We start from the raw sequence: 20,680 nt of genomic DNA, 5'->3' as shown, positions 1-20,680 counted from the left end.
TGTTATAAACGATAAAGGGAATTACCTAAACCTCTTTGATAAGGAAAAGTCTTGCCCCACCTTGCTCCACGTAGAGCTTTGTTTAAACATCACCTCTCCCAGTTATGGGTCTGGCAGGTACAAGTGAGGGCAGCGCCTAGGGAGTGCCCTGTGTCCACTTTGGACTCAAACTTACTCTCATTTCAGTTGCCTTTGGTCTAAAAGTGCTTCTTAAACCTTCACCCTAATCATCTGGGGAACTTGAGTGGGGCCCGAAATCTGCATTTAACAAGTTCTCGTGTAATGCTCATGATACCGGTGTGTGCACTAGGTTTTCTGTAGTAAAGGTCTAAAAAACCATGCCCGGTCTCAGTTTACTGTCCTAAAAACCTAAGGTAAACACGATGCCCATTTTACAGATGGGCAACGGGCTCAGAAAGGTGAGATGCCACACGATCACCACAAAACACTAAAGTGAATGGCAGAGCCAGGCTTCTAGACCATTCTAAGTAATAAGTCCTGTGTTTTTTCCAATAAAAAGAACCTCTAAAAAAAAAAAAAAAAAAGCCCCACTTGCCCAATGACATAAGCCATGTGTGTTCCATTGTCTTTATTAGTAATAACGGTGATATCTGACACCCCCCCCCCCCCCCCGCAGGAATCCCAGAACTTCAGCTCTGGTCCAATCTTTCACCAGTGGTTTCTCAACCTTAGGGAGCATCAGGACCTCCTGGAGAGCTTGTTAAATGTCGCTGGGCCCAACCCTCAGGTTTTTGATTCAGTAGGTCTAGGGTGGAGTCCAAAAATGTGCATTTCTAATGCGTTTCCAGGGTTCCGGTCCAGGGACCACACTCGAAGAACTCCTGCTCTCGGAATAAATGGATGGAAGACAGGGGAAAGTAGGTAGATTAATCAATCTCCCTTATTTAGTACTATTGTTGTATTTATTTTTAAGTGTGTTTTCCCAGGACCCATCAGCTCTAAGTCAAGTAGTTGTTTCAGTCTAGTTGTGGAGGGTGCAGCTCACAGTGGCCCATGTGGGGATCGAACCGGCAACCTTGTTGTTAAGAGCACCACGCTCTAACGGAGCTAACCGGCTGCCCCCAATACTACTGTTATTTGTAAAAGTAGAGGGTAATCTATGATTTGGTGAAACGTTTTCTTAAACAGCTACAATTTACACCTGTTTTCTCAAAGGTTAGTGCTGTAACTACCTGCCACTGAATGCTAGAAATCCCTACATCCGGGCCACACCCCAGGACAATTGAGTCAACACCTCTAAGAATGATTTAGGCATCAGTACTTGTAAAGCTACCCAGGTGACTCCAATGCTCAAAGTGGGGACCACTGGAAACAGTCCCCAACCAATGTGAACAGGCCATAGGTGAGCCTGAGCCTTAGGTGGGGCAAGAAGTGGGGCGCACTCTCTGGCTGCTAGCCTCCTCCCCTCGCCCCCATGTACCTTCCAGTGTTGGGACTATGTTACAGGCAGCACCGCTGACTGACAGTTTATTTGTTTTGACGAGATGTTATCCCTATATAACCTCTATTTTCGGCCAGTAGTTACAAATATATTTCAGTAGATGTTTGACAGCAAGCCTGCTTTTCAGATGAGATTAAAAACCAGTTACCCGAATGTTGAAATAAACATCATTATCAGCAAAGAGCGGTGCCTCATTATCTAACTGAAGGGGATATCAGAACCATGATATTGAATGTGATGCTCACCCTGAGAGGGGGAAAAACCTTTACAAGTAGATTATTAGATTATAAAAACTTCCTCTTTAATCAAGGCTTTTAACATGAAACAGATTTCTTGAATAAAATGGAAAGTTTCCAATACATTGAAACATAAAGCACCATACACACAACGCCTGGCAGGAAAAAACCAAAACAGCAAGTTTCCACAGTCCCTGGAACAGCCATAGTCTTGTTCTTGGGTGCTTCCTCCATCTGCCAGGTGTGATCTGGTGGACACAGAGCTCACCGTGGTTTCTGGGGCCACACTCAGCCAAGGCTGCAGCCCCAAGAGCCCTGGCCTGGCTGGGCCGTGTGCTGCTGGCTCTGCTCAGAAGCAAAGCAGTCACCAGCACATCCAAACAGTGTATTTTAAAATCTTTTAAATATCAAAATGAGAAACGAGAAGGCAACATAATTTTATCAGAAAGATGTTAGCAAGTGAGGACCGCTGTGTGAAGCTCGAGGCTGCAAAGCGGCTCTCCAGCTTCATTTCTTTGGCTTCTTGGGCAGTGGCCGCCGGAACAGCAAGATGTGAGGTTCTGAAAGAGTGAGTGAAATCTAAGAGACAAGCCCACACCCTTCTGTGCACAACCTACAGGGCACCCTGCTCCCATTTCCCAGCTATCGCCCGCTCAGATCTCTATAACTTGGTTAAGATGCAAGCATATGGCCTTGGAAGCAGACTGACAGCCTGGCCTGTCTACCAAGGACAGAATTGGTAATATCAGTTCTTTCGCTATGCTTATACCGCCCGGGGAAGTCCTTTATTCGTTCTGCCTGGCAGCTTGGTGTCTGGTGTCTTACCAAGAAATACACTTTCCTTGGCTCATTTGGAACACATCCAAGAATTCTCTTTCTGATGGAGAATGAAGTAAAGGCCATAAACTCTACCAGGGTACACCTGGCCTTAGAAAAAGGGGCACCCTCTGACTGAATTAGATATTAAAGGAGGTTTTTCATTGACAGGTCATCTCTGAACGTCCCAGATACTTTACTCTTATTCTTATTTCTGGTCGCTCCAGTTTTTCTAGATGGCTGGTGGGGTAAGAAACCAGTAAACCACCCCTTCTTTCCCCCTCTTTCTCTGGGAGGTATCATTCCTTCATTCCCTCAGTGAAGCAGCCCCAATGGTTCTTTCAGCCATTGCACTGACCTGGTTCATGGATCATATAATGGACCCATCCCTGACTCTGCTGAACACCAAGATTCCTCCATTCAGATTCAGACATCAAATGGGTTTTAGGGACCAGCTTAGCTATGTCCTTGGGCAACATGACATGCCTGTAACAGAAACATGGGCAGGTGGGGGAATTTGTGTCAGTACTGGGTACGGTCTGTTAGGCAAGTACCTGCATACAAAGCCAAGAGAGGACAGAACAGAGAAGCTGTTTCTGATGGCAGGGAGTTCCTGTAATCTTATTGTGGGGTAGAGGCAGCTAGAAATAAAGGACAAGTTAGGTAAATCCTCAGAAAAGTATATAAACAAAGTACAAATGAATGCATGAACCCAAGTGAATGAGCACCTACATTCCAGGCACTGTTGCTACATCGCCTCTGCCTTCCCGGGCTTAGTCTTCTAGTTGATTACCCTAAAACAATATAATGGGGGCCCCACGGCATCCAGTGTTACTAATTAAAGGTGGTTTTGAATAGAATTGGTAAGGAAGGGAGAACAGTGATTTTGTGGAGAAGAAAGGCCTATTATGGGGTGCTCTGTGGAAGAACCATCACAAAGGATGAAATGTCAATGTCTTATCCTCTAAAATCTATCCCCAATCTCATTTTCCTAACTCTGAAGGGCTGTGCCATGAGACTTCTTTTGGGAAACTTCATGCTTTCCTAGCCAAGGATAAGTCTCCTTTCATGGCAAAGAAATGCCTACTCTGATTTGATTTGGGCTAACCCAGATAGGCTGCATCGCGCTCAATGAAAATGTACTAAATGCTCTCTCTGTGCTAGTAACAGATTCCCGCCCCCCCCCCCAAGAGATAATATAATTCCAGTCTAAATGTTTGAAAATAGCTTACATTCTAACAAACCCCTGGCCCAAAGACTGGCTTCAGTACCTAAGTAGGCAAAAAAAACCCACAACAAACAACCCCCCAAAAGAAAACAAAAACACACAAAAACCAAAAGCCTTTCTTAAACCAAAATACCACTGCCAAGACTTACATCTTCCAGGGGATGACATTCCCTAACCCTGCAAAGTGCTCTAAGCACATAGATTTGGTAAGTTTAATTCAGATGTAGAGTAAAACAGCTGAGGAAGAGAAAGTGAATTGGGCGGGGCCTGAGGTTTTTTCCCTGGGACATGGCATAAAGACCATTAATATATTTATCAGCACACACTGAGTTCTCTAGAGGGCAGAGCCCTGCACTGGGCTGAAGAAGAAACACAATTTTCCTTTTTATGTTCTTCAATTGAGAAGATAAGATGCAAACTTGGAAGTTGTTTTAAGTATTATAGTTAAAACAGACTAGTGGAATGCCAACATTTGTAGAACCCTTTGTTTTCCACACTTCTCCAATCTAGAATTATGAATTTAGGATTTCTCAAATGCAAACTCTGTAGGGAGTCCTTTCTTCACCAGCCTGGGCAAGCTCTATGTGCTTCCATCACAGTCCGTACATAGCACCTTTCTGAAATCAGTATTTCCAGATTTTTTTAGGCTTGGCTTATCTTGGCACTTTAGTAGAACACCTGAAACCTGTAAGCACTCCGTCATTGCTTCCTAAAAAGATCCCCTTCAAATATTTGAAGGGTTATCGATTAGGTCCACGTGAAGTCTTTTCTCAATGTTCCTAGCCAGTGGTATGGCAGGCACTCCGTTCCTCGAAGTCCCCTTCCTACACACGCCGGACAACCACGCCCCTCTCCCATGAATTAATGAGCACTACTCAGCCTTTCATAACTCCCACTGAAGACGCGAGGAAAATTCGAGCTCCGCCTCTGCCACCTTTTCCTAGTAGGCTCTGTGATTCTATGGTGTTGCCGCACTACAAGCAGTTTCAAGAAGGCAAGGTCAACTTGCTCAATAAAGCTGAGAATGGTCCAGGCACCTCCAAGGTGACGGGGGTCAGCACTAACACTAACCACGCCTACCTCCGCCTCCCCCAAGTGCTCTCCCTCCAAATTCGTTCCCACTGTGTCTTTTGCGGCCGCCTCCTACCCTGCGTGCATGCGCTTTACGCTCTCAACTATCTCACACCCGTCCCGTTAATCTGCTGCGCATGCGCTGATTCTGTCGCTTCAATCTTGATTACTAGCTCCTCGCGCCCTCACTTGTCAAACTCACGACCTCGTTATGGCCCCCGCGCCGGCACTAACCGGTACTCGAACTCCTCGTCGTCGTATTTGTCCGAATAGTAAATTTGTTTGTGCGCCATGATCGCTCTGTCTGAGGACCGTCAGCACCGCGCCGCCAACCTCCAAACAACTCCCAGCAGCACGCGCTCCCCACCCTCTTTGGCCTCACTTTCAAACACGCCGCCTGGGCTTCCTATTGGGCCCCTCGACTTAAGGCGGGACGACTCCACTTTCAAGCCTCCTATTGGTTTAGATTTGCTTCTCGTAGAGTCCTCATTGGAACGCACTCCTTGCGTTTCCCAAGAACGGGCTTAGGTAAAAAATAGGCCTCTTATTGGCTGGCACTGCTCTGTGCGCCTTCTCGCGCTGCCATTGGTTGATTCGGGAAAGTGGGCCGGGTGAAGGAGGGACTGTGAGGTAGAGGGTCAGGGGTTAGCGAGGCCGGAAGTGAGTGCAATAAAGTTTCTCCAGGGAGGCCGGGCCCGGGGAGAAAGTTGGAGCAGCGACCTAAGGAGGTAGTGGCGTGATCCAGAACCAAATCAGCCCGCGGTGCGGTGCAGCGACTCCATGAGGCCCTGGTGAGTTGGGACTTTTTTTCTCCCTAGGTGACCCACTCCTCCACCCCGGAACCCCTCTCCCGGGACCCTACTTCCGGTCTTCATTTATAAGTCCCGCCCCCTGAGACCCCCTCCCCGGAAGTCCCACCTCCCAACTTCAGGGGCTCCCTGAACCCCGACTTGTCTTCTATTTATTGTCCCTGACCCCACCCTGTCACCAGCTTTCCTGGAAGCCCCACCCCCTGACATGCTTCCAAGCCCTACTACAAGAAACCCCACGTTAGTCCTTCCAATTCCCCGAAACTCCGCCTCAGCGCGATGATTCTCCGCTAACTCCTGTCTGTCAAAAAGCCTATCTTCCAAAAGGGCAAAGCCCTGCCCCTCAAATAGCTACAGTATTCGAGTTCGTGAAGCCACGCCTCTCTAGGGGCTCCGCCCCCTACAAGCCCCGCCCCTTCCTTAATCCACGTCTGATTGTCCAGAAGCCTCGCCTCCTAGTAAGAAGTTTCCGAGGCTCGCGTCTTAGGGGACCACGCCCCCTCAGGAGGTTTATCCTTGTGGGACCCAGGGCTTCGCCTCAGCTTTGTCAGAAACTCCACTTGCTAACGTTTCCCTGTCCTTTTTCTCTTTTGGGCCTTAGGCTCCGTTTTCCTGGGCTGGCAGGCTCCGTGGGGTGGGCAGTCCCCGTTCCCGTCTCTGGCTCGGAGGGACATTAGAGGCAGCCCCTTCCAAGGGTGGACCTTCTTCTTCAAGGGGCTGGACTTGGGGTTTGGCACGAGGGTGGGAGACAGACTTGCTCACAGATTCCTAGCCCCCCTCCCTGAGTTGCCCTGCCCAGAACTGACCCACCCCAGGAACAGCTGTTCTGTTTTATACCTGTACCACGCGCGGGATTTAAGTAGGGCCATTTATTTCTTGTGACAGGAGCGCAAGTTTGCTACCACCAGAGAAGGGTGTCTTGGAGTGGGTGGAAGGAACAGTGACCTTTTTGCTGTTTGATTTTTTTTTTTTAAGGGGCCGCGCAGCCCCCACCACTCTGGCTCTTCCCCTCCCCCTCACCGGAGTTCTCGTCTGGGCATTCCTTCGGGTCCTGCTCGCCCAGCCTTCCCTTCTGGAAACATTCCTGAGGCTTTCGCCATTTCCTGCGACTTCCCGCCGCTCTCGTCTCCTCCTCCCTGCTGGGCTGAGGAGGCACTTGCAGCTTCTCCCCCACACCCAATCTCCCAGACTCCCAGGAGGCAATCTCATTTCTATGCAGATTTAAAGAGCCCTACTTCCTCTTTCTTTTTTTCCAAATGCCCACACCTGTTGGTCATTCCCTGCCTCTGGGTCCTGCGGGCTCCTACCGTGCGCCCATCGCTAAAGATGAAGACATCCTGGTGTGTGCGCGCGTGTGTCGGGGGTGTGAGGTTATGGCTGAATCCTTTCCTTTCCTCGCGCTGAGCTGTAGGAAACGGAGGGTTAGAATTCCTTTCCAGGAGTGGTGGAATGGCAGAGCTCTCCTCTGATGAGGACGAAGGGGAGGGGAAAGGGCTTAGCACAGTATCGGACACGTCTTAAGTGCTAATATTGTTCATTGTTATAATCATATGACTATTGGCATCTTTTTATCTTCTGAAGTAATTTAAAGACGGTGAGCCTGGTGGGCATTGGGTATCTTACTTCTTTTCTGGTCACTTTCCAACTTCCTCTATGGCTCCCGCGGCAGAGCTGTGGCAGGAAGCTGTGGGAGGAAGGAATGGGTTTGGGACCGGTGCCCTGTGTCCAGCCTCAGCGCATGGACCCTGGCACCCTTCTCCAGTACTTAGCACAGATTTATCTTCTGCCCCCTTCTCCCTTCATGGTCTGTAGCCCCCACTTCTCTTGGAGAACTGGTTCATTCTCCCACCTCCAGCCAAGCTGCGCCCCTGGTGTGAGGGGCACTGTGCTCCCTGGTGGACACGTGTACCCTCTTCGGAGGGCATGACATACCTGGGAGGTGCAGGGAGCTGACCTGAGTGTCAAGAGTCCTGCTCCCCCATCTACCCTTGATAGCCGGCTTTGCTAAGGGGGACGGGCAGAAGAGTGCTTGGTGGCCGGCACTCCTTGGCATAGTAGGTGCCACGCACAGAGAACAAGACTCCACCAGCCTGCCCTGTGCTCCAGCTCCTCTCCCTGCTGCACCACCCAGGGTGGACTTTATTCCCCTTACCTCACCAGCTGTGCCCTTCCTCCTGGCCCCTCTGCACCCCCTGGGACCACTTCCTTCTTTCCCCATTTCTTTAGCTCCTGTCCACAGCTGTTGTGGCAGACGACGCTAATGGCTTGGGCTCCCTGGGGCCACCACCCCACTGTATGCTAGTGGTGGGGGGTGGCCTGGGCCGGAGACAGGGGACTTTTGAGTGTTCAAGCGGGACAGGAAGGGAAATGCTGAGCTCAGGGATCCCCTCCCTTTTCCACCCCCAGCTGCCTCTGTTTCCTCCCTCACTCCCCCCCACCCTCCCACAGCTTCCTGCTCCCTTTGCCTGCCTGTGTCCGGTTTGGATTGATCCAGACCTTCTCTTACCCTCCTCCTTTCCTTCTCACTCCTTGGTCCTCCCCTCCCACCCCTACTTTACTCCTCCCCAGATTACTAGTTGTTTGTATGGGGGCAGTGGTGGTGTGGGGGCTCATCCCTCAAGCCTGTGAGTCAGCACTGTCCTCGGGATTGGTCTCTCGCATTGGCTCCCCGCCCCTGGGGAGGAGCCAGGCAGCTCTAGGTCCAGCCCGTTCTTCCCTCAGCCGGAGAAGAAGCTCCACGCTGGGCGGGGATGGGGCCGGCAACAGTCTGGGTCTGAGCTGGAGGAGCTGGAGAATCCAGAGCCACTGGTCCCTCTCCCTCCCCAGAACCCGTGAGATCCCTGGGCCATAACGGGCCGATCAGGCCAAGGGCCTGGGGATGCCCCTGCCTGGCCCCCTTGCCCTGACCGGCAGGGGGGCCGGGCTGGGCAGCAGCCTCCCTCTCACTCCAGCCATGGATCTCCTGCCCCCCAAGCCCAAGTACAACCCACTTCGGAATGAGTCTCTGTCATCGCTGGAGGAGGGGGCTTCAGAGTCCACCCCACCAGAGGAGCTCCCCTCGCCGTCAGCCTCATCCCTGGGGCCCATCCTGCCACCTCTGCCTGCGGACGATAGTCCCACTACCCTGTGCTCCTTCTTCCCCCGGATGAGCAACCTGAAGCTGGCCAACCCGGCTGGGGGGCGCTCGGGGCCGAAGGGGGAGCCAGGCAGGGTGGCCGAGGATGGGGAGGGGATCGTAGGGGCAGCCGTGCCAGACTCAGGCCCTCTGCCTCTCCTCCAGGACATGAACAAGCTGAGTGGCGGCGGCGGGCGCAGGACTCGGGTGGAAGGGGGCCAGCTGGGGGGCGAGGAGTGGACCCGCCACGGGAGCTTTGTCAATAAGCCCACGCGGGGCTGGCTGCACCCCAACGACAGAGTCATGGGACCCGGGGTTTCCTACTTGGTTCGGGTGAGTGAACGTCTCCCACTTCCTCCCAGACCCCCCCAGTGCCTGCACTCACTCTGGCTGTGTGGGAGTCCCCGGCTCATCCCCAGCGACTCCCGTGAGGGCAGTGCCCTGTTTCCTACACCTGCCTGGCTCCTTCTCCAATTCTGCAGCCCCTTCCCTCCCAGCTCTGCCTGGGCCCCCCTTCCCTCTTGTGACTCCCCCACCCCACCCTCACCCCTCCATGCTTAGTACATGCCCAGCCCATGGAGCACCTTTAGTAAGTGTTGGGATGAGTGACTCTTGATTGTTCCCTCCTGTCTCCTCCCCGTGTCTAGAGATGTCACTCCATTCCCGCCCCCCCTGCCTGTCACTTCTCCCAGATGCCTCATGGCCTGCTAGCTCGCCCTTCCCCTCTCTCCTCATTCCCTGTTGTCTTGTGTGCTGTGGGCTGTGGCAGCACCTCATCTGCACTGTCCTTAGGGACATGTAGAGAAAAGTCCCAGGCCCCTTAGGCAGGGGTGGGGGCGGCGGCTGACACCCCCCCTTCCCCTCAGTACATGGGCTGTGTGGAGGTCCTGCAGTCGATGCGAGCCCTGGACTTCAACACCCGCACTCAGGTCACCAGGTCAGTGCAGGGGTGAGGGGTGGGGGCACAGAAGGGGAGCCCGGTGGGTCCCTTGGTGCTGGTGCTGGTGGTGGCTTATCTGTGGGTGGTAACGGGGACTGAGAGAAAGTTAAGGGAGCGAGTCTTAAGTCTGAATGAAAAGTGGCGACTCTGGCCTGGATCCTTCTTACTCATCCAGCCTTGGGAGTTGTGGGGGGAGGTGGCAGAGGCAGCTGGCTGCTGGAGGTTGAGTAGAAAATGGGGGTAGATGGAAGGTTGCTGCTGCCTTTGGGAAGGGAGTGGGACATTTGGTAGCTGGAGGGGGTGGGGCCAGCCCATTGAGGCCCTAACCCAATCAGCCAGGAAGCGGCCTCTCAGTGTCATCAAATATTAAAGGCCCTTAATTCAATCCACCACGACAAAGAGCCTGGAGTGCCCCTGGAGTCTGGCCTGGCCTTCCCCTCCCCCAGCCCTGTGGCAGCCCCAGCCCAGTGGGAGGCCGGCTCTGGGTCTGAGCACCCCTCTTTCCCCAGGGAGGCCATCAGTCTGGTGTGTGAGGCTGTGCCAGGTGCTAAGGGGGCGACAAAAAGGAGAAAGGTACCCGGGGGCGATGGGGTTGGGGGTGCTGTGGGAGGTGCAGAGGGGCTGGGCAAAGGCAAGTGTGGGGAGAAGGCCCGCAGGCAGGAGGGGGGGGTTTCTGGGTGTTGGGAGCCCCCCGTTTCTGAGACCCTCGGGCCCTTCCTTAGCCCTGTAGCCGCCCGCTCAGTTCCATTCTGGGGAGGAGTAACCTGAAATTTGCTGGCATGCCAATCACTCTCACCGTTTCCACCAGCAGCCTCAACCTCATGGCCGCAGACTGCAAACAGGTAGTGGGCTGGGCAGGGCCGGGCTGTGAGGGGGCTGGGCAGGGGCCCAGCAGCATTGGTGGGGGCTAAGCAGGGACCTGGCTGTGAGGGGGCTGGGCAGGGGCCCAGCAGCATTGGTGGGGGGCTAAGCAGGGACCTGGCTGTGAGGGGGCTGGGCAGGGCCCAGCAGCATTGGTCGGGCGCTAAGCGAGGACCTGGCTGTGAGAGCGAGGGTCTAGGAAAGGGCTTGGGTGCAGCAGGACAGTAGGAAAGGATATTAGGAGGATGTGGGGTAAGAAGCCAAAAGGACGAGGTGGGGACTGCCGGTTTTGGGCCGGGTGGGGGGCACTCAGGTGAGCCTGAGGCTGTCTGACATGCGTCATTCCCTTCCTTCTCCGCCCCCTGCCCTAACCCTCAGATCATTGCCAACCACCACATGCAATCTATCTCGTTTGCATCCGGCGGGGACCCGGTGAGTTGAGGGGCAGAGCAAAAATGGTGGGAGAAGAGTAAGGGGCAGGTTGGGAAGACGGGCTGGCGGAACGGGCATGCTAGGATGGGGGCTGCATCTGGAAAGCACTGGGATTGAGGGGTGAGGCGTGAGTGGGGCTACCCGAGGTAGCTAACTGGCCTCTCCTGACTGTCCTCCCCAGGACACAGCCGAGTATGTCGCCTATGTGGCCAAAGACCCAGTGAATCAAAGAGGTGAGGCGGTAGGGAGCGGGGTGGGGCCAGCTGGCGGGAGGCGGGTGAGCAGGACCCCAGGCCGAGCGGGGGCTCCTGCTGAGGAGGACGAGGGCCCCTGTCCATGCCTCCTCCCAGCAACCCTGCCTCAGAGCTCACTGACAGCCTCTGCTGTGCCCCCAGCCTGCCACATCCTGGAGTGTCCCGAAGGGCTTGCTCAGGACGTCATCAGCACCATTGGCCAGGCCTTCGAATTGCGCTTCAAACAGTACCTCAGGAACCCGCCCAAGCTGGTTACCCCCCATGACAGGTGAGCGCGGAGGAAGCTCGTGGGCCCCAGACCGGAATTGGGAAAGTAGGTCCGCTGTTCCCACACTTGGGCTCAGAATGGTTCAGGGCAGGAAGTAACCTGTGTGCCCTGCTTCCCACTTCCTGCTATTCTTACGTTTCCTGTGGCCGTCGGGAAAGTCACTGGCGGCTCTGCCTGCCGCAGGGCCCGCTCTTCCCTGTTTGCCTAAAGCAGTCGGGGGCCTGACGCTGCAGCCCAGCCCTGGCCAGACGTGCTTCTCATTCCTGGCTGCCCCGTGCCCGGCTTGTCCCTCTTTCTTGCCCATTTCTCCATCCTCAGGTCTTTGTTTTCCTGCCCCTAGAAACCATCTAGAGTTTGAGTGAGGGTTGATGGCTCTTTCCCGAGACCCCATGTTTCCTCGGGCGGAGACATTGAGCCTTGGAGGAGGCTAACGTGCTCTGGAGCCCCCCCCGCCCCCCCGACAGTGTCGTGAACTTTAAAATCACACCTGCATTTACATCTCAGCTGCACCACCTTCCCGTGTGAGACCTCAGGCCAATCTTTCCACCTCTGACCCTGTTCTCTTGATGTGTAAAACTGGGGAAGGACATAACCTACCTTGTGGGGTTGCCGGGAGGGTGAAGTGGTGTGTATGTAGCACAGCTGGCCTCAGGCCGACCCTACAGGAAACCCCAGTCCGCGGTCACTGTTCCGCTGCGTCCCTCCCTCCCTCCCTCCGTCCGTCCTCGCACCACACTCCTCACCCCTGTCCGTCTCAGGATGGCCGGCTTTGATGGTTCAGCTTGGGATGAGGAGGAGGAAGAGCCGCCTGACCATCAGTACTATAACGACTTTCCGGGGAAGGAACCCCCTCTTGGGGGGGTGGTGGACATGAGGCTTCGGGAAGGAGCCCCCCCGGGAGCTGCGAGACCCACGCCGCCCAGTGCCCAGACCCCCAGCCACCTGGGAGCAACGCTGGTAAGTTGCTTGGACAGAGGTGGGCTAGGCCCGGGGTAGGAGTGGCTGGTGAGGGCCTCTGGTCCCACCCTGTTTTTGTCCTTTCAGCCTGTGGGGCAGCCTGTTGGGGGAGACCCAGAAGGCCGTAAGCAGATGCCACCTCCGCCACCCTGCCCAGGTAGGGAGGGGGTTGAGAGGGACAGAGCCAGGGGTGCAGGAGGCAGGGCTGGGGTCACTGGAAGCCTCCCTTCCCTCAGCAGGCAGAGAGCTCTTCGATGACCCCTCGTATGTCAACGTCCAGAACCTGGACAAGGCCCGGCACGCTGGGGCTGGGGCCGGGCACCCCAGCCCTGCTGTCAATGGCAGTGCGCCCCGAGACCTCTTTGACATGAGTGAGTGCTCCCTCCCTTCTGTGTCTGTCTGCGTCCTTGGTTCCGCCTCCCCTGGCCTGGTTGCTCTTTCCTTCCTGGCCTTCCCGCCCGGGAGGTTCTGGGTCCTGGGCACGCGTTGTACCATTGGCCTGTCCCAGCCCTGTCTCTGTATCCCCAGAGCCCTTTGAAGATGCCCTTCGGGTGCCGCCCCCTCCCCATTCTGCGGCCATGGCCGAGCAGCTGCGGGGGGAGCCCTGGTTCCATGGCAAGCTGAGCCGCCGGGAGGCCGAGGCGCTGCTGCGGCTCAATGGGGACTTCCTGGTGCGGGAGAGCGCCACCACGCCTGGCCAGTACGTGCTCACCGGCCTGCAGAGCGGGCAGCCCAAGCACCTGCTGCTGGTGGACCCTGAGGGTGTGGTGAGTGGCCGGGGCCTGGGGGCAGGGCAGCAGGGGAGGCGCCGTGCCCTCCTTTGCAGTCTGACCCTCCCCTCGTTGCTCCCTAGACTTGCATGGCTAGGCACCTCTACATCTTAAGGTGCCTGGCGTCCCCCGTCCAATGGCTGAGGGTTCCTTCGTTTCTCACGTCCCTGAGGCTGAGCTGTGTTGCCGTCAGTCCTGGCCAGCCCATAAATCCCCACACTTTATGCCCAGGAACCATCTCACTGGAGCCCCTCTTTTGACAAATGAGGAAAGCATCCTGGAGAGGCTGTGACGCTCAGTGTCAGATGGCTACACAGGCTGGACACCCCAGGTGTCCTCTTGTAAGAGGAGTCGGGGGCTCCCCCCTCCTGCAGACTCAGGGCTCAGCCCAGTGCCCCCCATAACTTTGCTCTCTCTTCCATAGAAGCTGCAGCCTCCTTTCCACATCCATTTTGTACCATGTACCCTCCCCTGAGACTTGTCCCTTCCTCCAGGTCAGGGGAGGGGTGGCTGGCCCTCAGCTTCATAGCTTCTGACGTCCCCTCTGCCTTCTCCCGGTCCCTGGCCTGCCCGTTCCCATGGCTGCCTCTTCCTTCCTTCTCTGGAGAAGCCTCAGTGAGCAGGGCTGACGGCCCTCCCACCCCTGCCATCTTTTTCTCCTTCCTCAGCTTCCTCGGCCTTGGGGGCTGAGGTGTTACTGGGCTCTTCACCTGAATCGCCCCTGTCCCTTCCCACTGCCCAGGTTCGGACAAAGGATCACCGCTTTGAGAGTGTCAGTCACCTCATCAGCTACCACATGGACAATCACTTGCCCATCATCTCTGCGGGCAGCGAACTGTGTCTACAGCAACCCGTGGAGCGGAAACCGTGACCCGTCCCAGGTGCTTTCCAGAAGACACCCTGCAACTTCTTCCACTGTTTCCTGACTGTCAGGACCTCACTTGGGAGTGTTCTGTGGGCCTGGGCTTGGGCCACAGCTGGGGGTAGTGTGGACACTGGGTTCCGTCAGCATCCGGCTGAGGGAAAGGGTTTGAGTCAGGAGCCTGGGGTAGAGTCCTCCTCCCCAAACCTCACCAAAGTATTAACGTAGAGTGGCCCCCTTCCCAGGGCCTTTCCTGTGCCAACCTGATACCCCTTTCCCCGAGAAGGTGGGTGCTCGAGGCCTGGGCAGTGTGCCTCATAGAAAATGTCCTGTGGTGACAGTTGGTCACCCTTCCAGGGAAGGGAGAAGAAATCACACCTTCGGTCTACTCCTGGGCTCAGGGTGCCCCAGACCCCTCTCGACAACCCTCCCTCTCAGTGTTTAAACTTTGTGCCTTTGACCATCTCCTGGGTCTGAAAATATTTTATGCAAAGAGTTCTTGGGCCCCTGAGGTCAAGGATGGGGGCGCTGACACCTTGGCTTCTGGGACCCTGTCCTCTCCTTGCTCAGCGCCTCCTCCAGTTTAGGTTGGGAAGAACGGGCAGGGATGGCAGCGGTCCCTTCTCTCGGGGCATATGCCACCCATAGAGGTTGCCTCAGAACCCCCCTCCCGGCCAGGGGGGAGACGGACCCTTCTTAGCTCAGTGCCTCCTGGCTGGGGCCCCTGACCCCAGGGGTCTGTATATACATTTCTATGCCCCTCCCCTCCCACGTCACATGCATGTTATATTCTACAGCCAAAGTGTAGCCCTTCCTCCTGCGTCCTCCGCCCTGCCTACCCTGCTGGGGTGCAGGGGGATGACTGACTGGGTTTCCGCAACTATTAGCGCTCCCAGGTGGATTCTGTGGAGGGGGAACGGGCATCGAGACTCAAACGCAGTAGACAATCCCCACATGCCATCTGTAGATTTGGAACTGCATTTATTTTTTATTTTATATGCATATATTTGAGGGCTGTAGATGTACTTTCCTAATGTGTTTTCCATGGCTTACTGAGCACAAAATGATGGTAACCCATTACATTTATACATCACCTCTTTGACTTTTCAAAGCCCTTTTACAACTGTTGGCGTTTTCCTCACCCCAGCCTGTGAGGCAGTTGGGGCCGGCAGCATTATCTTCTCTGGGACCCAAGGCAGAGAAGTCAATAGTGAACCAGGACCAGAAACACGTGGGCCTCCGACCGCGAGGCCAGGAGGCGGAAGTGCAGCTGGGGAAACTTAAAGCCTGCAGTGACTGCGTCCCTGCCTGGGGCCACGGAGCAGCCGGCCCTGCGCGTCTCTAGGCCTGGTGGCTAAGGGGCAGCTGACTGTCCTCGCCGCCTCATTTTTGTAGTTTGGGTGTTCTCACGGGTCTTACTTATACCAAAGGGAAAAAAAAATTAAAGTCCATATTTCTTCTACCTCGGCCTCTTAGTTCTCGTCGCTGCCTATTGTTCGCCGTGGGGCCTCCGCGGCGGAAACCAGCTGGCCTCGCTCGGGCCGGGCTCCAGCAGGCGACCGCGCGCGACCACTGGGGGTGCGTGGCCGGGAGGGTGCGGCAGGGCGGCGCCTGCGGGACCACTGTCCGGGGGGCGAGGTTCGCGTGTGCAGAGGGGACCCCGATCTCGAGCGGCCCCGCGATGCCAGCCTCTGGGCGCGCACAGGCACGCCCGTCGGCCCGGGGTGGTACGGCCCGGCCCGGAGGCAGCCGCCGCCGTCTGCCCGGAGGAGCGGGCGCGCGCCGCCGCCCCGTAAGACACGGCCCCCTGCGCGGCGGTGCAGTGGTACGGCCCGGAGGGGCTCAGAGCGTCCCGGCCAGTCCCCGCCCTCCCCCGCCGTCTCTGTGGTGGCGGCCGAGCCGAGTTCCGGTTCCGGTGGCTGCGGCCGCGGGCGGGAGGGCGGGCGGTGAGGCTGGGGCGAGCGCGCATTTGGCAGTCGGGCTCGGCGCCTGCCTCTCGCCGCGCTCGGGGTGGTGCCCCCGACTCCCTTTCCCGGCGATGATGCGACCCTTGGGCGCGTCCGTCCCCCGCCGCCGCTGACCCGGGTCCCCCACTCCATGGCCGCCTCGGCGCCGCCCCCACCGGACAAGCTGGAGGGAGGTGGCGGCCCCGCACCGCCCCCTGCGCCGCCCAGCACCGGGAGGAAGCAGGGCAAGGCCGGTGAGAGCGCCGAGAAGCCTGGGGCTGGAGAGACGGAGGACTTGGGGACCTCGGAGGGAGGCTGGGCGGGTGGAGGGAGGCGGGGGGCCTTAGGCCGAGGGGCCTGAAGGGGATGGGTGGCTGAACCCCTGCAGGGGTTGGGGGCAAGTGTCATAGACTGAGGACCTTAGGGTTTGGGGGCACGTGGAATTCAGGAGCTACTTGGGAGTCTGAGGGTGTCAAGAGATGGGGTGTCTCACCGGGAGGGAAGAGGCCGCTGAGAATGTGGCCCTACAATTTATGCTTCGTATTACACCTTTGTTAGTGTTTGTTAAGTAAATAAGCAAGCGGATGCTGAAGTTAGAAGCGTCCCTCCGGAGCGCCGCTGGGAGGAAGGCGCTTGGGGAAACCTCAGGGAAACTTGTGTCTGCCTTTTGCTGCTCTTCCAGGTTTGCAAATGAAGAGCCCAGAAAAGAAGCGAAGGAAGTCGAATACTCAGGTGAATGAATGGTGGCTGGTGGGCAGGGGGAGCCACTCTGTCGCTCCAATATGTGTGTGTCTTGGTCAGGTGCAGGGAGAGAGAGCTGTCCCACTTGCTCTGTTTCCGGTCCTTTCCTTCAACTTCATGATAAATTGGTGGTGGTGGTGGGTGGGAATGAGACAGTTTGACCAACTATCTCATCAGTCAGGGTTAGAATCTGCCTCTCCCATTTTTCCTGGTCTGGTTCCCTCATGATGGTAATTTAACACCTACCGCTTACCGTTTCTGGGTGCTTGGGATTGTGCTAGAGTGCTTTAGCGGTTTGGGGAGATGGCGTGGTCTAGTTTACAGATGAGGACGCTGAGGCCTCAAGTGAAACGCCTGCGTCAGGATCCTGAGGTTATGCAGTGCCCTAGCTGGGGCTCGCAGTAGGTCTGTGCTCCACCCTCTGCTTCTCTGTTCCACCCTCTGCTTTCTGAGGTCCATCTTGATTTCAGACCTGAGCTGGCTGGAACCAGCCTCCAGAGTGTGGATGGACTGTGTTTCTGCTGCTCTCCTGGCCTAGCATGCGCCTCCCGCCATGACCCTGTCTTCCTCACCTGTCCCCCACTAGGGCCCTGCGTACTCACATCTGACGGAGTTTGCGCCACCCCCGACTCCCATGGTGGACCACCTGGTTGCCTCCAACCCTTTTGAGGATGACTTCGGAGCCCCTAAGGTGGGGGGCACAGCCCCTCCGTTCCTTGGCAGCCCTGTCCCCTTTGGAGGCTTCCGTGTACAGGGGGGCATGGCAGGCCAGGTGCCCCCAGGCTACGGCACTGGGGGTGGAGGGGGTCCCCAGCCTCTTCGTCGACAGCCTCCCCCTTTCCCTCCCAATCCCATGGGTCCTGCTTTCAACATGCCCCCCCAGGGCCCTGGCTACCCACCCCCAGGCAACATGAACTTTCCCAGCCAACCCTTCAACCAGCCTCTGGGTCAAAACTTTAGTCCTCCTGGTGGGCAGATGATGCCAGGCCCAGTGGGGGGGTTTGGCCCCATGATCTCACCTACCATGGGACAACCTCCCAGAGGGGATCTGGGCCCCCCTTCTCTCCCCCAACGCTTTGCCCAGCCAGGGGCACCTTTTGGCCCTTCTCCTCTCCAGAGACCTGGCCAAGGGCTCCCCAGCCTGCCCCCCAACACAAGTCCCTTCCCTGGTCCGGACCCTGGCTTTCCCGGCCCTGGCGGTGAGGATGGGGGCAAGCCCTTGAATCCACCAGCTCCCACTGCTTTCCCCCAGGAGCCCCACTCTGGCTCCCCGGCCGCTGCTGTTAACGGGAATCAGCCCAGTTTCCCCCCGAACAGCAGCGGGCGGGGTGGGGGCACTCCAGATGCCAACAGCCTGGCACCCCCCGGCAAGCCAGGGGGCGGCTCAGGGCCCCAGCCCCCTCCAGGCCTGGTGTACCCCTGTGGTGCCTGCCGCAGTGAGGTGAACGATGACCAGGACGCCATTCTGTGTGAGGCCTCCTGCCAGAAGTGGTTCCACCGCGAGTGCACAGGCATGACAGAAAACGCCTACGGGCTGCTGACCACCGAGGCCTCCGCCGTCTGGGCCTGTGACCTCTGCCTCAAGACCAAGGAGATCCAGTCTGTGTACATCCGCGAGGGCATGGGGCAGCTGGTGGCCGCCAACGACGGGTGATGCTGGCCAGGTGGCCCAGGGAAGCGCACACATCCCTCCCTGCTCTTCCAGGGTGATCGTCTCCCTGTCTGGCTCCTGGTCCCTGTTTCCACTGGCTTCCCATCCCCCTGGGGCAGAAACGCAATGGCTCCTGGGGGCATACGAGGAATTGAGGTGGGCAGGCTGAAGAGCCTGGATCGCTCACTTTTCTGGAAACTTTGCGTCGAGATCTAGAGAGATCCGGGAAACCAAAGCGCTGCTGAGCAGAACCATTTTTTGGTGGCTGTCTCTGGAGGCGCAGGGTTTGGCTGCAAGAGAAAAGAGGCTGGAGGAAGGTCTGGGGGGCAGGGGTATCCCCTTTGCAGATGATGGATGCCCCCAAAACCTGTGCCTAACACTCCTATCGAGCCCCATAGCTCCAGCCTTAGCTTTTGGAGTCAAGTGTTAAAAGATTTCTGGCGAGAGGAGTTGGGGGTCTCTTCTCATCCCTGCAGTAGCCCTTCCATGGGCTCTGGGAAACAGCTTTAGGGAATAAAAGGGGATTTGCCCCTTTTCCTACCCTCCCCTTGTCTCCTCCAAGACCTGCTCAACTCCCCCCCTCTCAGAGAACCAAATAGCTTGAAGAAGCGGGCGAGTTGGCCGTGGCCGGTTCTTGGTGATTTGGGGCTTCCAGACAGTAGGTAAGATGCTGTCGGGACATATTTCCCTCGTACCAAAGTTACTGGTCCTTTCTCAGCCTCTCTTGTTTTTCTAATGACCATATTTTTGCCAAAAATAGGGATATATGGTCTGACAGACCAGAGTATTTGAAGTTTGGACAGTCCTGGAAGCCTGGACTCTTGTGCCCCTCGCCGTCTGTTGCACATGGTTCTCTGCGCTGGTCTTTACCTTCTGGCGCCCTTACTCTAACCCCGCCTCCCTGGCTTGAGTGAAGGAAAGCTTGAAAGGGTGCAGAGCCCTTATACCTCATTTCTTCTCCCGAAACAAGGATCCCTGTCACAGCCTGTGGGTGGCAGAGGCGGCAGGACCCCCATGGCTGAAGTACTGAAATGCAGCCCCGGGCCCGGGTGTTTTTGCTTCTCTCTCTCTCCGTGCTGTTCTTTTTACCTTCTCGGGCCTGGTGAGCTAGCAGTTCTCCTCTCAGCCAGAGTCCTGCACTGGGCTTTATTGGTTTGATTTGATTTGTAAAGCATGGGCTGCCAGAGATGGGCCTGGGGCTTGACCGGGAGCCTCTCACAGCTGCTCCCCCTACATCTCATGCACACATTCCTCAATGGGGTGGGGCAGGCAGGCCTGGAGTCGGTGGTCCCTGGACCCTGGGCGACTGCAGAACTCACCTGCCTGCCCAGGCGGAGCCAGCAGCCTTGGACTGTGAGAGAAGGGAGCGTAGGGGCTCTGGGCTTCTCTCTCGGTGTCCGCCCACTCTGAAACAGAGAGGGCAACCCCCCACTGTCCCACTTTGTGTTGTGTTAGTGGTTCTGTTTACCCCCTTTCATCTGTTGCTGTTTCTGAGATGCCTCCCTCATCTGGGCATTTTGTAAAGTGGCTCCTGGGGGAGGTCTGCTCAGTCCCGCACGCCATGCCACTGCTCTTTGGAAAAAAGTGGGGTTGGCAGAGATGTGGTGGGGCGGGGGGGCTCTTTTGTACGGTTGGATTAATAAAATGACTTGAAAATCCAGACAAGGACTCCTTGCTGTTCATGTGCACAACGGTTGGAGTGAGTCGCTGTCCCCTGTCCCTCTTAGTGGGAATGTAGAGAGGTCGGCCCTTGAGCTGACCCGGGTTCTAGCTGCTGGGCCTGGGCCTGGGCCCCACCCTCCCATGTCCCCGCTGTGAGAAAGTTTCTTTTCTGAGCACATTCCTGAGCTGGGCCTGGAGCCAAGAGGGAGCTTTGGCTCCAAGGCCTGGGGGAGACAAGTGCCAAGTTAGTGGTTCTGGGTTTAGCGCCCACCAACCAACCCCCAGTTGCTTGGATTAGGGCTCAAGTGTATCTCCACGGGTGGGGGAAGGGGCTGCCCCTGGCCCCGCAGATGTCATTTGGGGATACTTTTCAGACCCTTCCCCTCCCTTTTTAAAGAAGTATCAGTGGCATCCTTAGACGATGGCACTGGAGCAGGGTGGGCAGGGTGGCAGGAGGGCTATTTCCAACCCACAATTTGCTGCTTTCTCCTCCCCCAGCCTGCAGCTGTCTCTGTCTATCCCGGGACCAATCTGACCTGTGTCCCTGTGTCTCGGGAGATGTCACCCTTTGCCTTTCAGTTTGGGGTCTTCCCTCTAGA

At 56.7% G+C, this 20,680-nt stretch overlaps 3 protein-coding genes across 9 annotated transcripts; 2 read left to right on the top strand and 1 right to left on the bottom strand.

The window, feature by feature from the left end:
• Nucleotides 1-1,738: 1,738 nt before the first annotated feature.
• Nucleotides 1,739-5,205, bottom strand: CKS1B (CDC28 protein kinase regulatory subunit 1B). Its single transcript, XM_019711875.3, has 3 exons — nt 5,048-5,205; nt 2,873-3,000; nt 1,739-2,258 (listed from the first exon to the last, which is right to left on the bottom strand). The coding sequence occupies exons 1-3, from the start codon at nt 5,104-5,106 to the stop codon at nt 2,206-2,208; spliced, it is 240 nt and encodes a 79-aa protein (XP_019567434.1). The 5' UTR covers nt 5,107-5,205; the 3' UTR covers nt 1,739-2,205.
• A 248-nt stretch (nt 5,206-5,453) lies between these two features.
• SHC1 (SHC adaptor protein 1) lies at nt 5,454-15,543 on the top strand. Of its 6 annotated transcripts, none has more exons than XM_074318663.2 (13): nt 5,454-5,604; nt 8,903-9,070; nt 9,604-9,674; nt 10,187-10,250; nt 10,400-10,519; nt 10,917-10,970; nt 11,152-11,203; nt 11,366-11,492; nt 12,251-12,449; nt 12,537-12,606; nt 12,689-12,820; nt 12,978-13,216; nt 13,962-15,543. In XM_074318663.2, the coding sequence occupies exons 2-13, from the start codon at nt 8,906-8,908 to the stop codon at nt 14,088-14,090; spliced, it is 1,422 nt and encodes a 473-aa protein (XP_074174764.1). In that variant the 5' UTR covers nt 5,454-5,604; nt 8,903-8,905; the 3' UTR covers nt 14,091-15,543. The 6 variants fall into 6 exon arrangements, with proteins under 6 accessions (XP_074174764.1, XP_019567431.1, XP_074174763.2 ...); XM_019711872.3 differs by having other exon boundaries at nt 12,686-12,820; XM_074318662.2 differs by lacking the exon at nt 5,454-5,604 and adding an exon at nt 6,808-6,962 and having other exon boundaries at nt 12,686-12,820.
• A 446-nt stretch (nt 15,544-15,989) lies between these two features.
• On the top strand, nt 15,990-20,079 carry PYGO2 (pygopus family PHD finger 2). Of its 2 annotated transcripts, XR_002135853.3 has the most exons (4): nt 16,003-16,281; nt 16,710-16,759; nt 17,355-19,081; nt 19,180-20,079. XR_002135853.3 is itself a non-coding variant. In XM_019711873.3 (3 exons), the coding sequence occupies exons 1-3, from the start codon at nt 16,179-16,181 to the stop codon at nt 18,420-18,422; spliced, it is 1,221 nt and encodes a 406-aa protein (XP_019567432.1). In that variant the 5' UTR covers nt 15,990-16,178; the 3' UTR covers nt 18,423-20,079. The 2 variants fall into 2 exon arrangements, 1 of the variants encoding a protein (XP_019567432.1); XM_019711873.3 differs by having other exon boundaries at nt 15,990-16,281; nt 17,355-20,079.
• The last annotated feature ends 601 nt before the right edge of the window (nt 20,080-20,680 follow it).

Source organism: Rhinolophus sinicus, chromosome 7 (assembly GCF_057876585.1).
Source record: "Rhinolophus sinicus isolate RSI-liver-muscle chromosome 7, RSI-T2T, whole genome shotgun sequence".
Lineage (NCBI taxonomy): Eukaryota > Metazoa > Chordata > Mammalia > Chiroptera > Rhinolophidae > Rhinolophus > Rhinolophus sinicus.
Note: the sequence above shows the minus strand (reverse complement) of the source record. Positions and strands in the feature narration are given on the sequence as shown.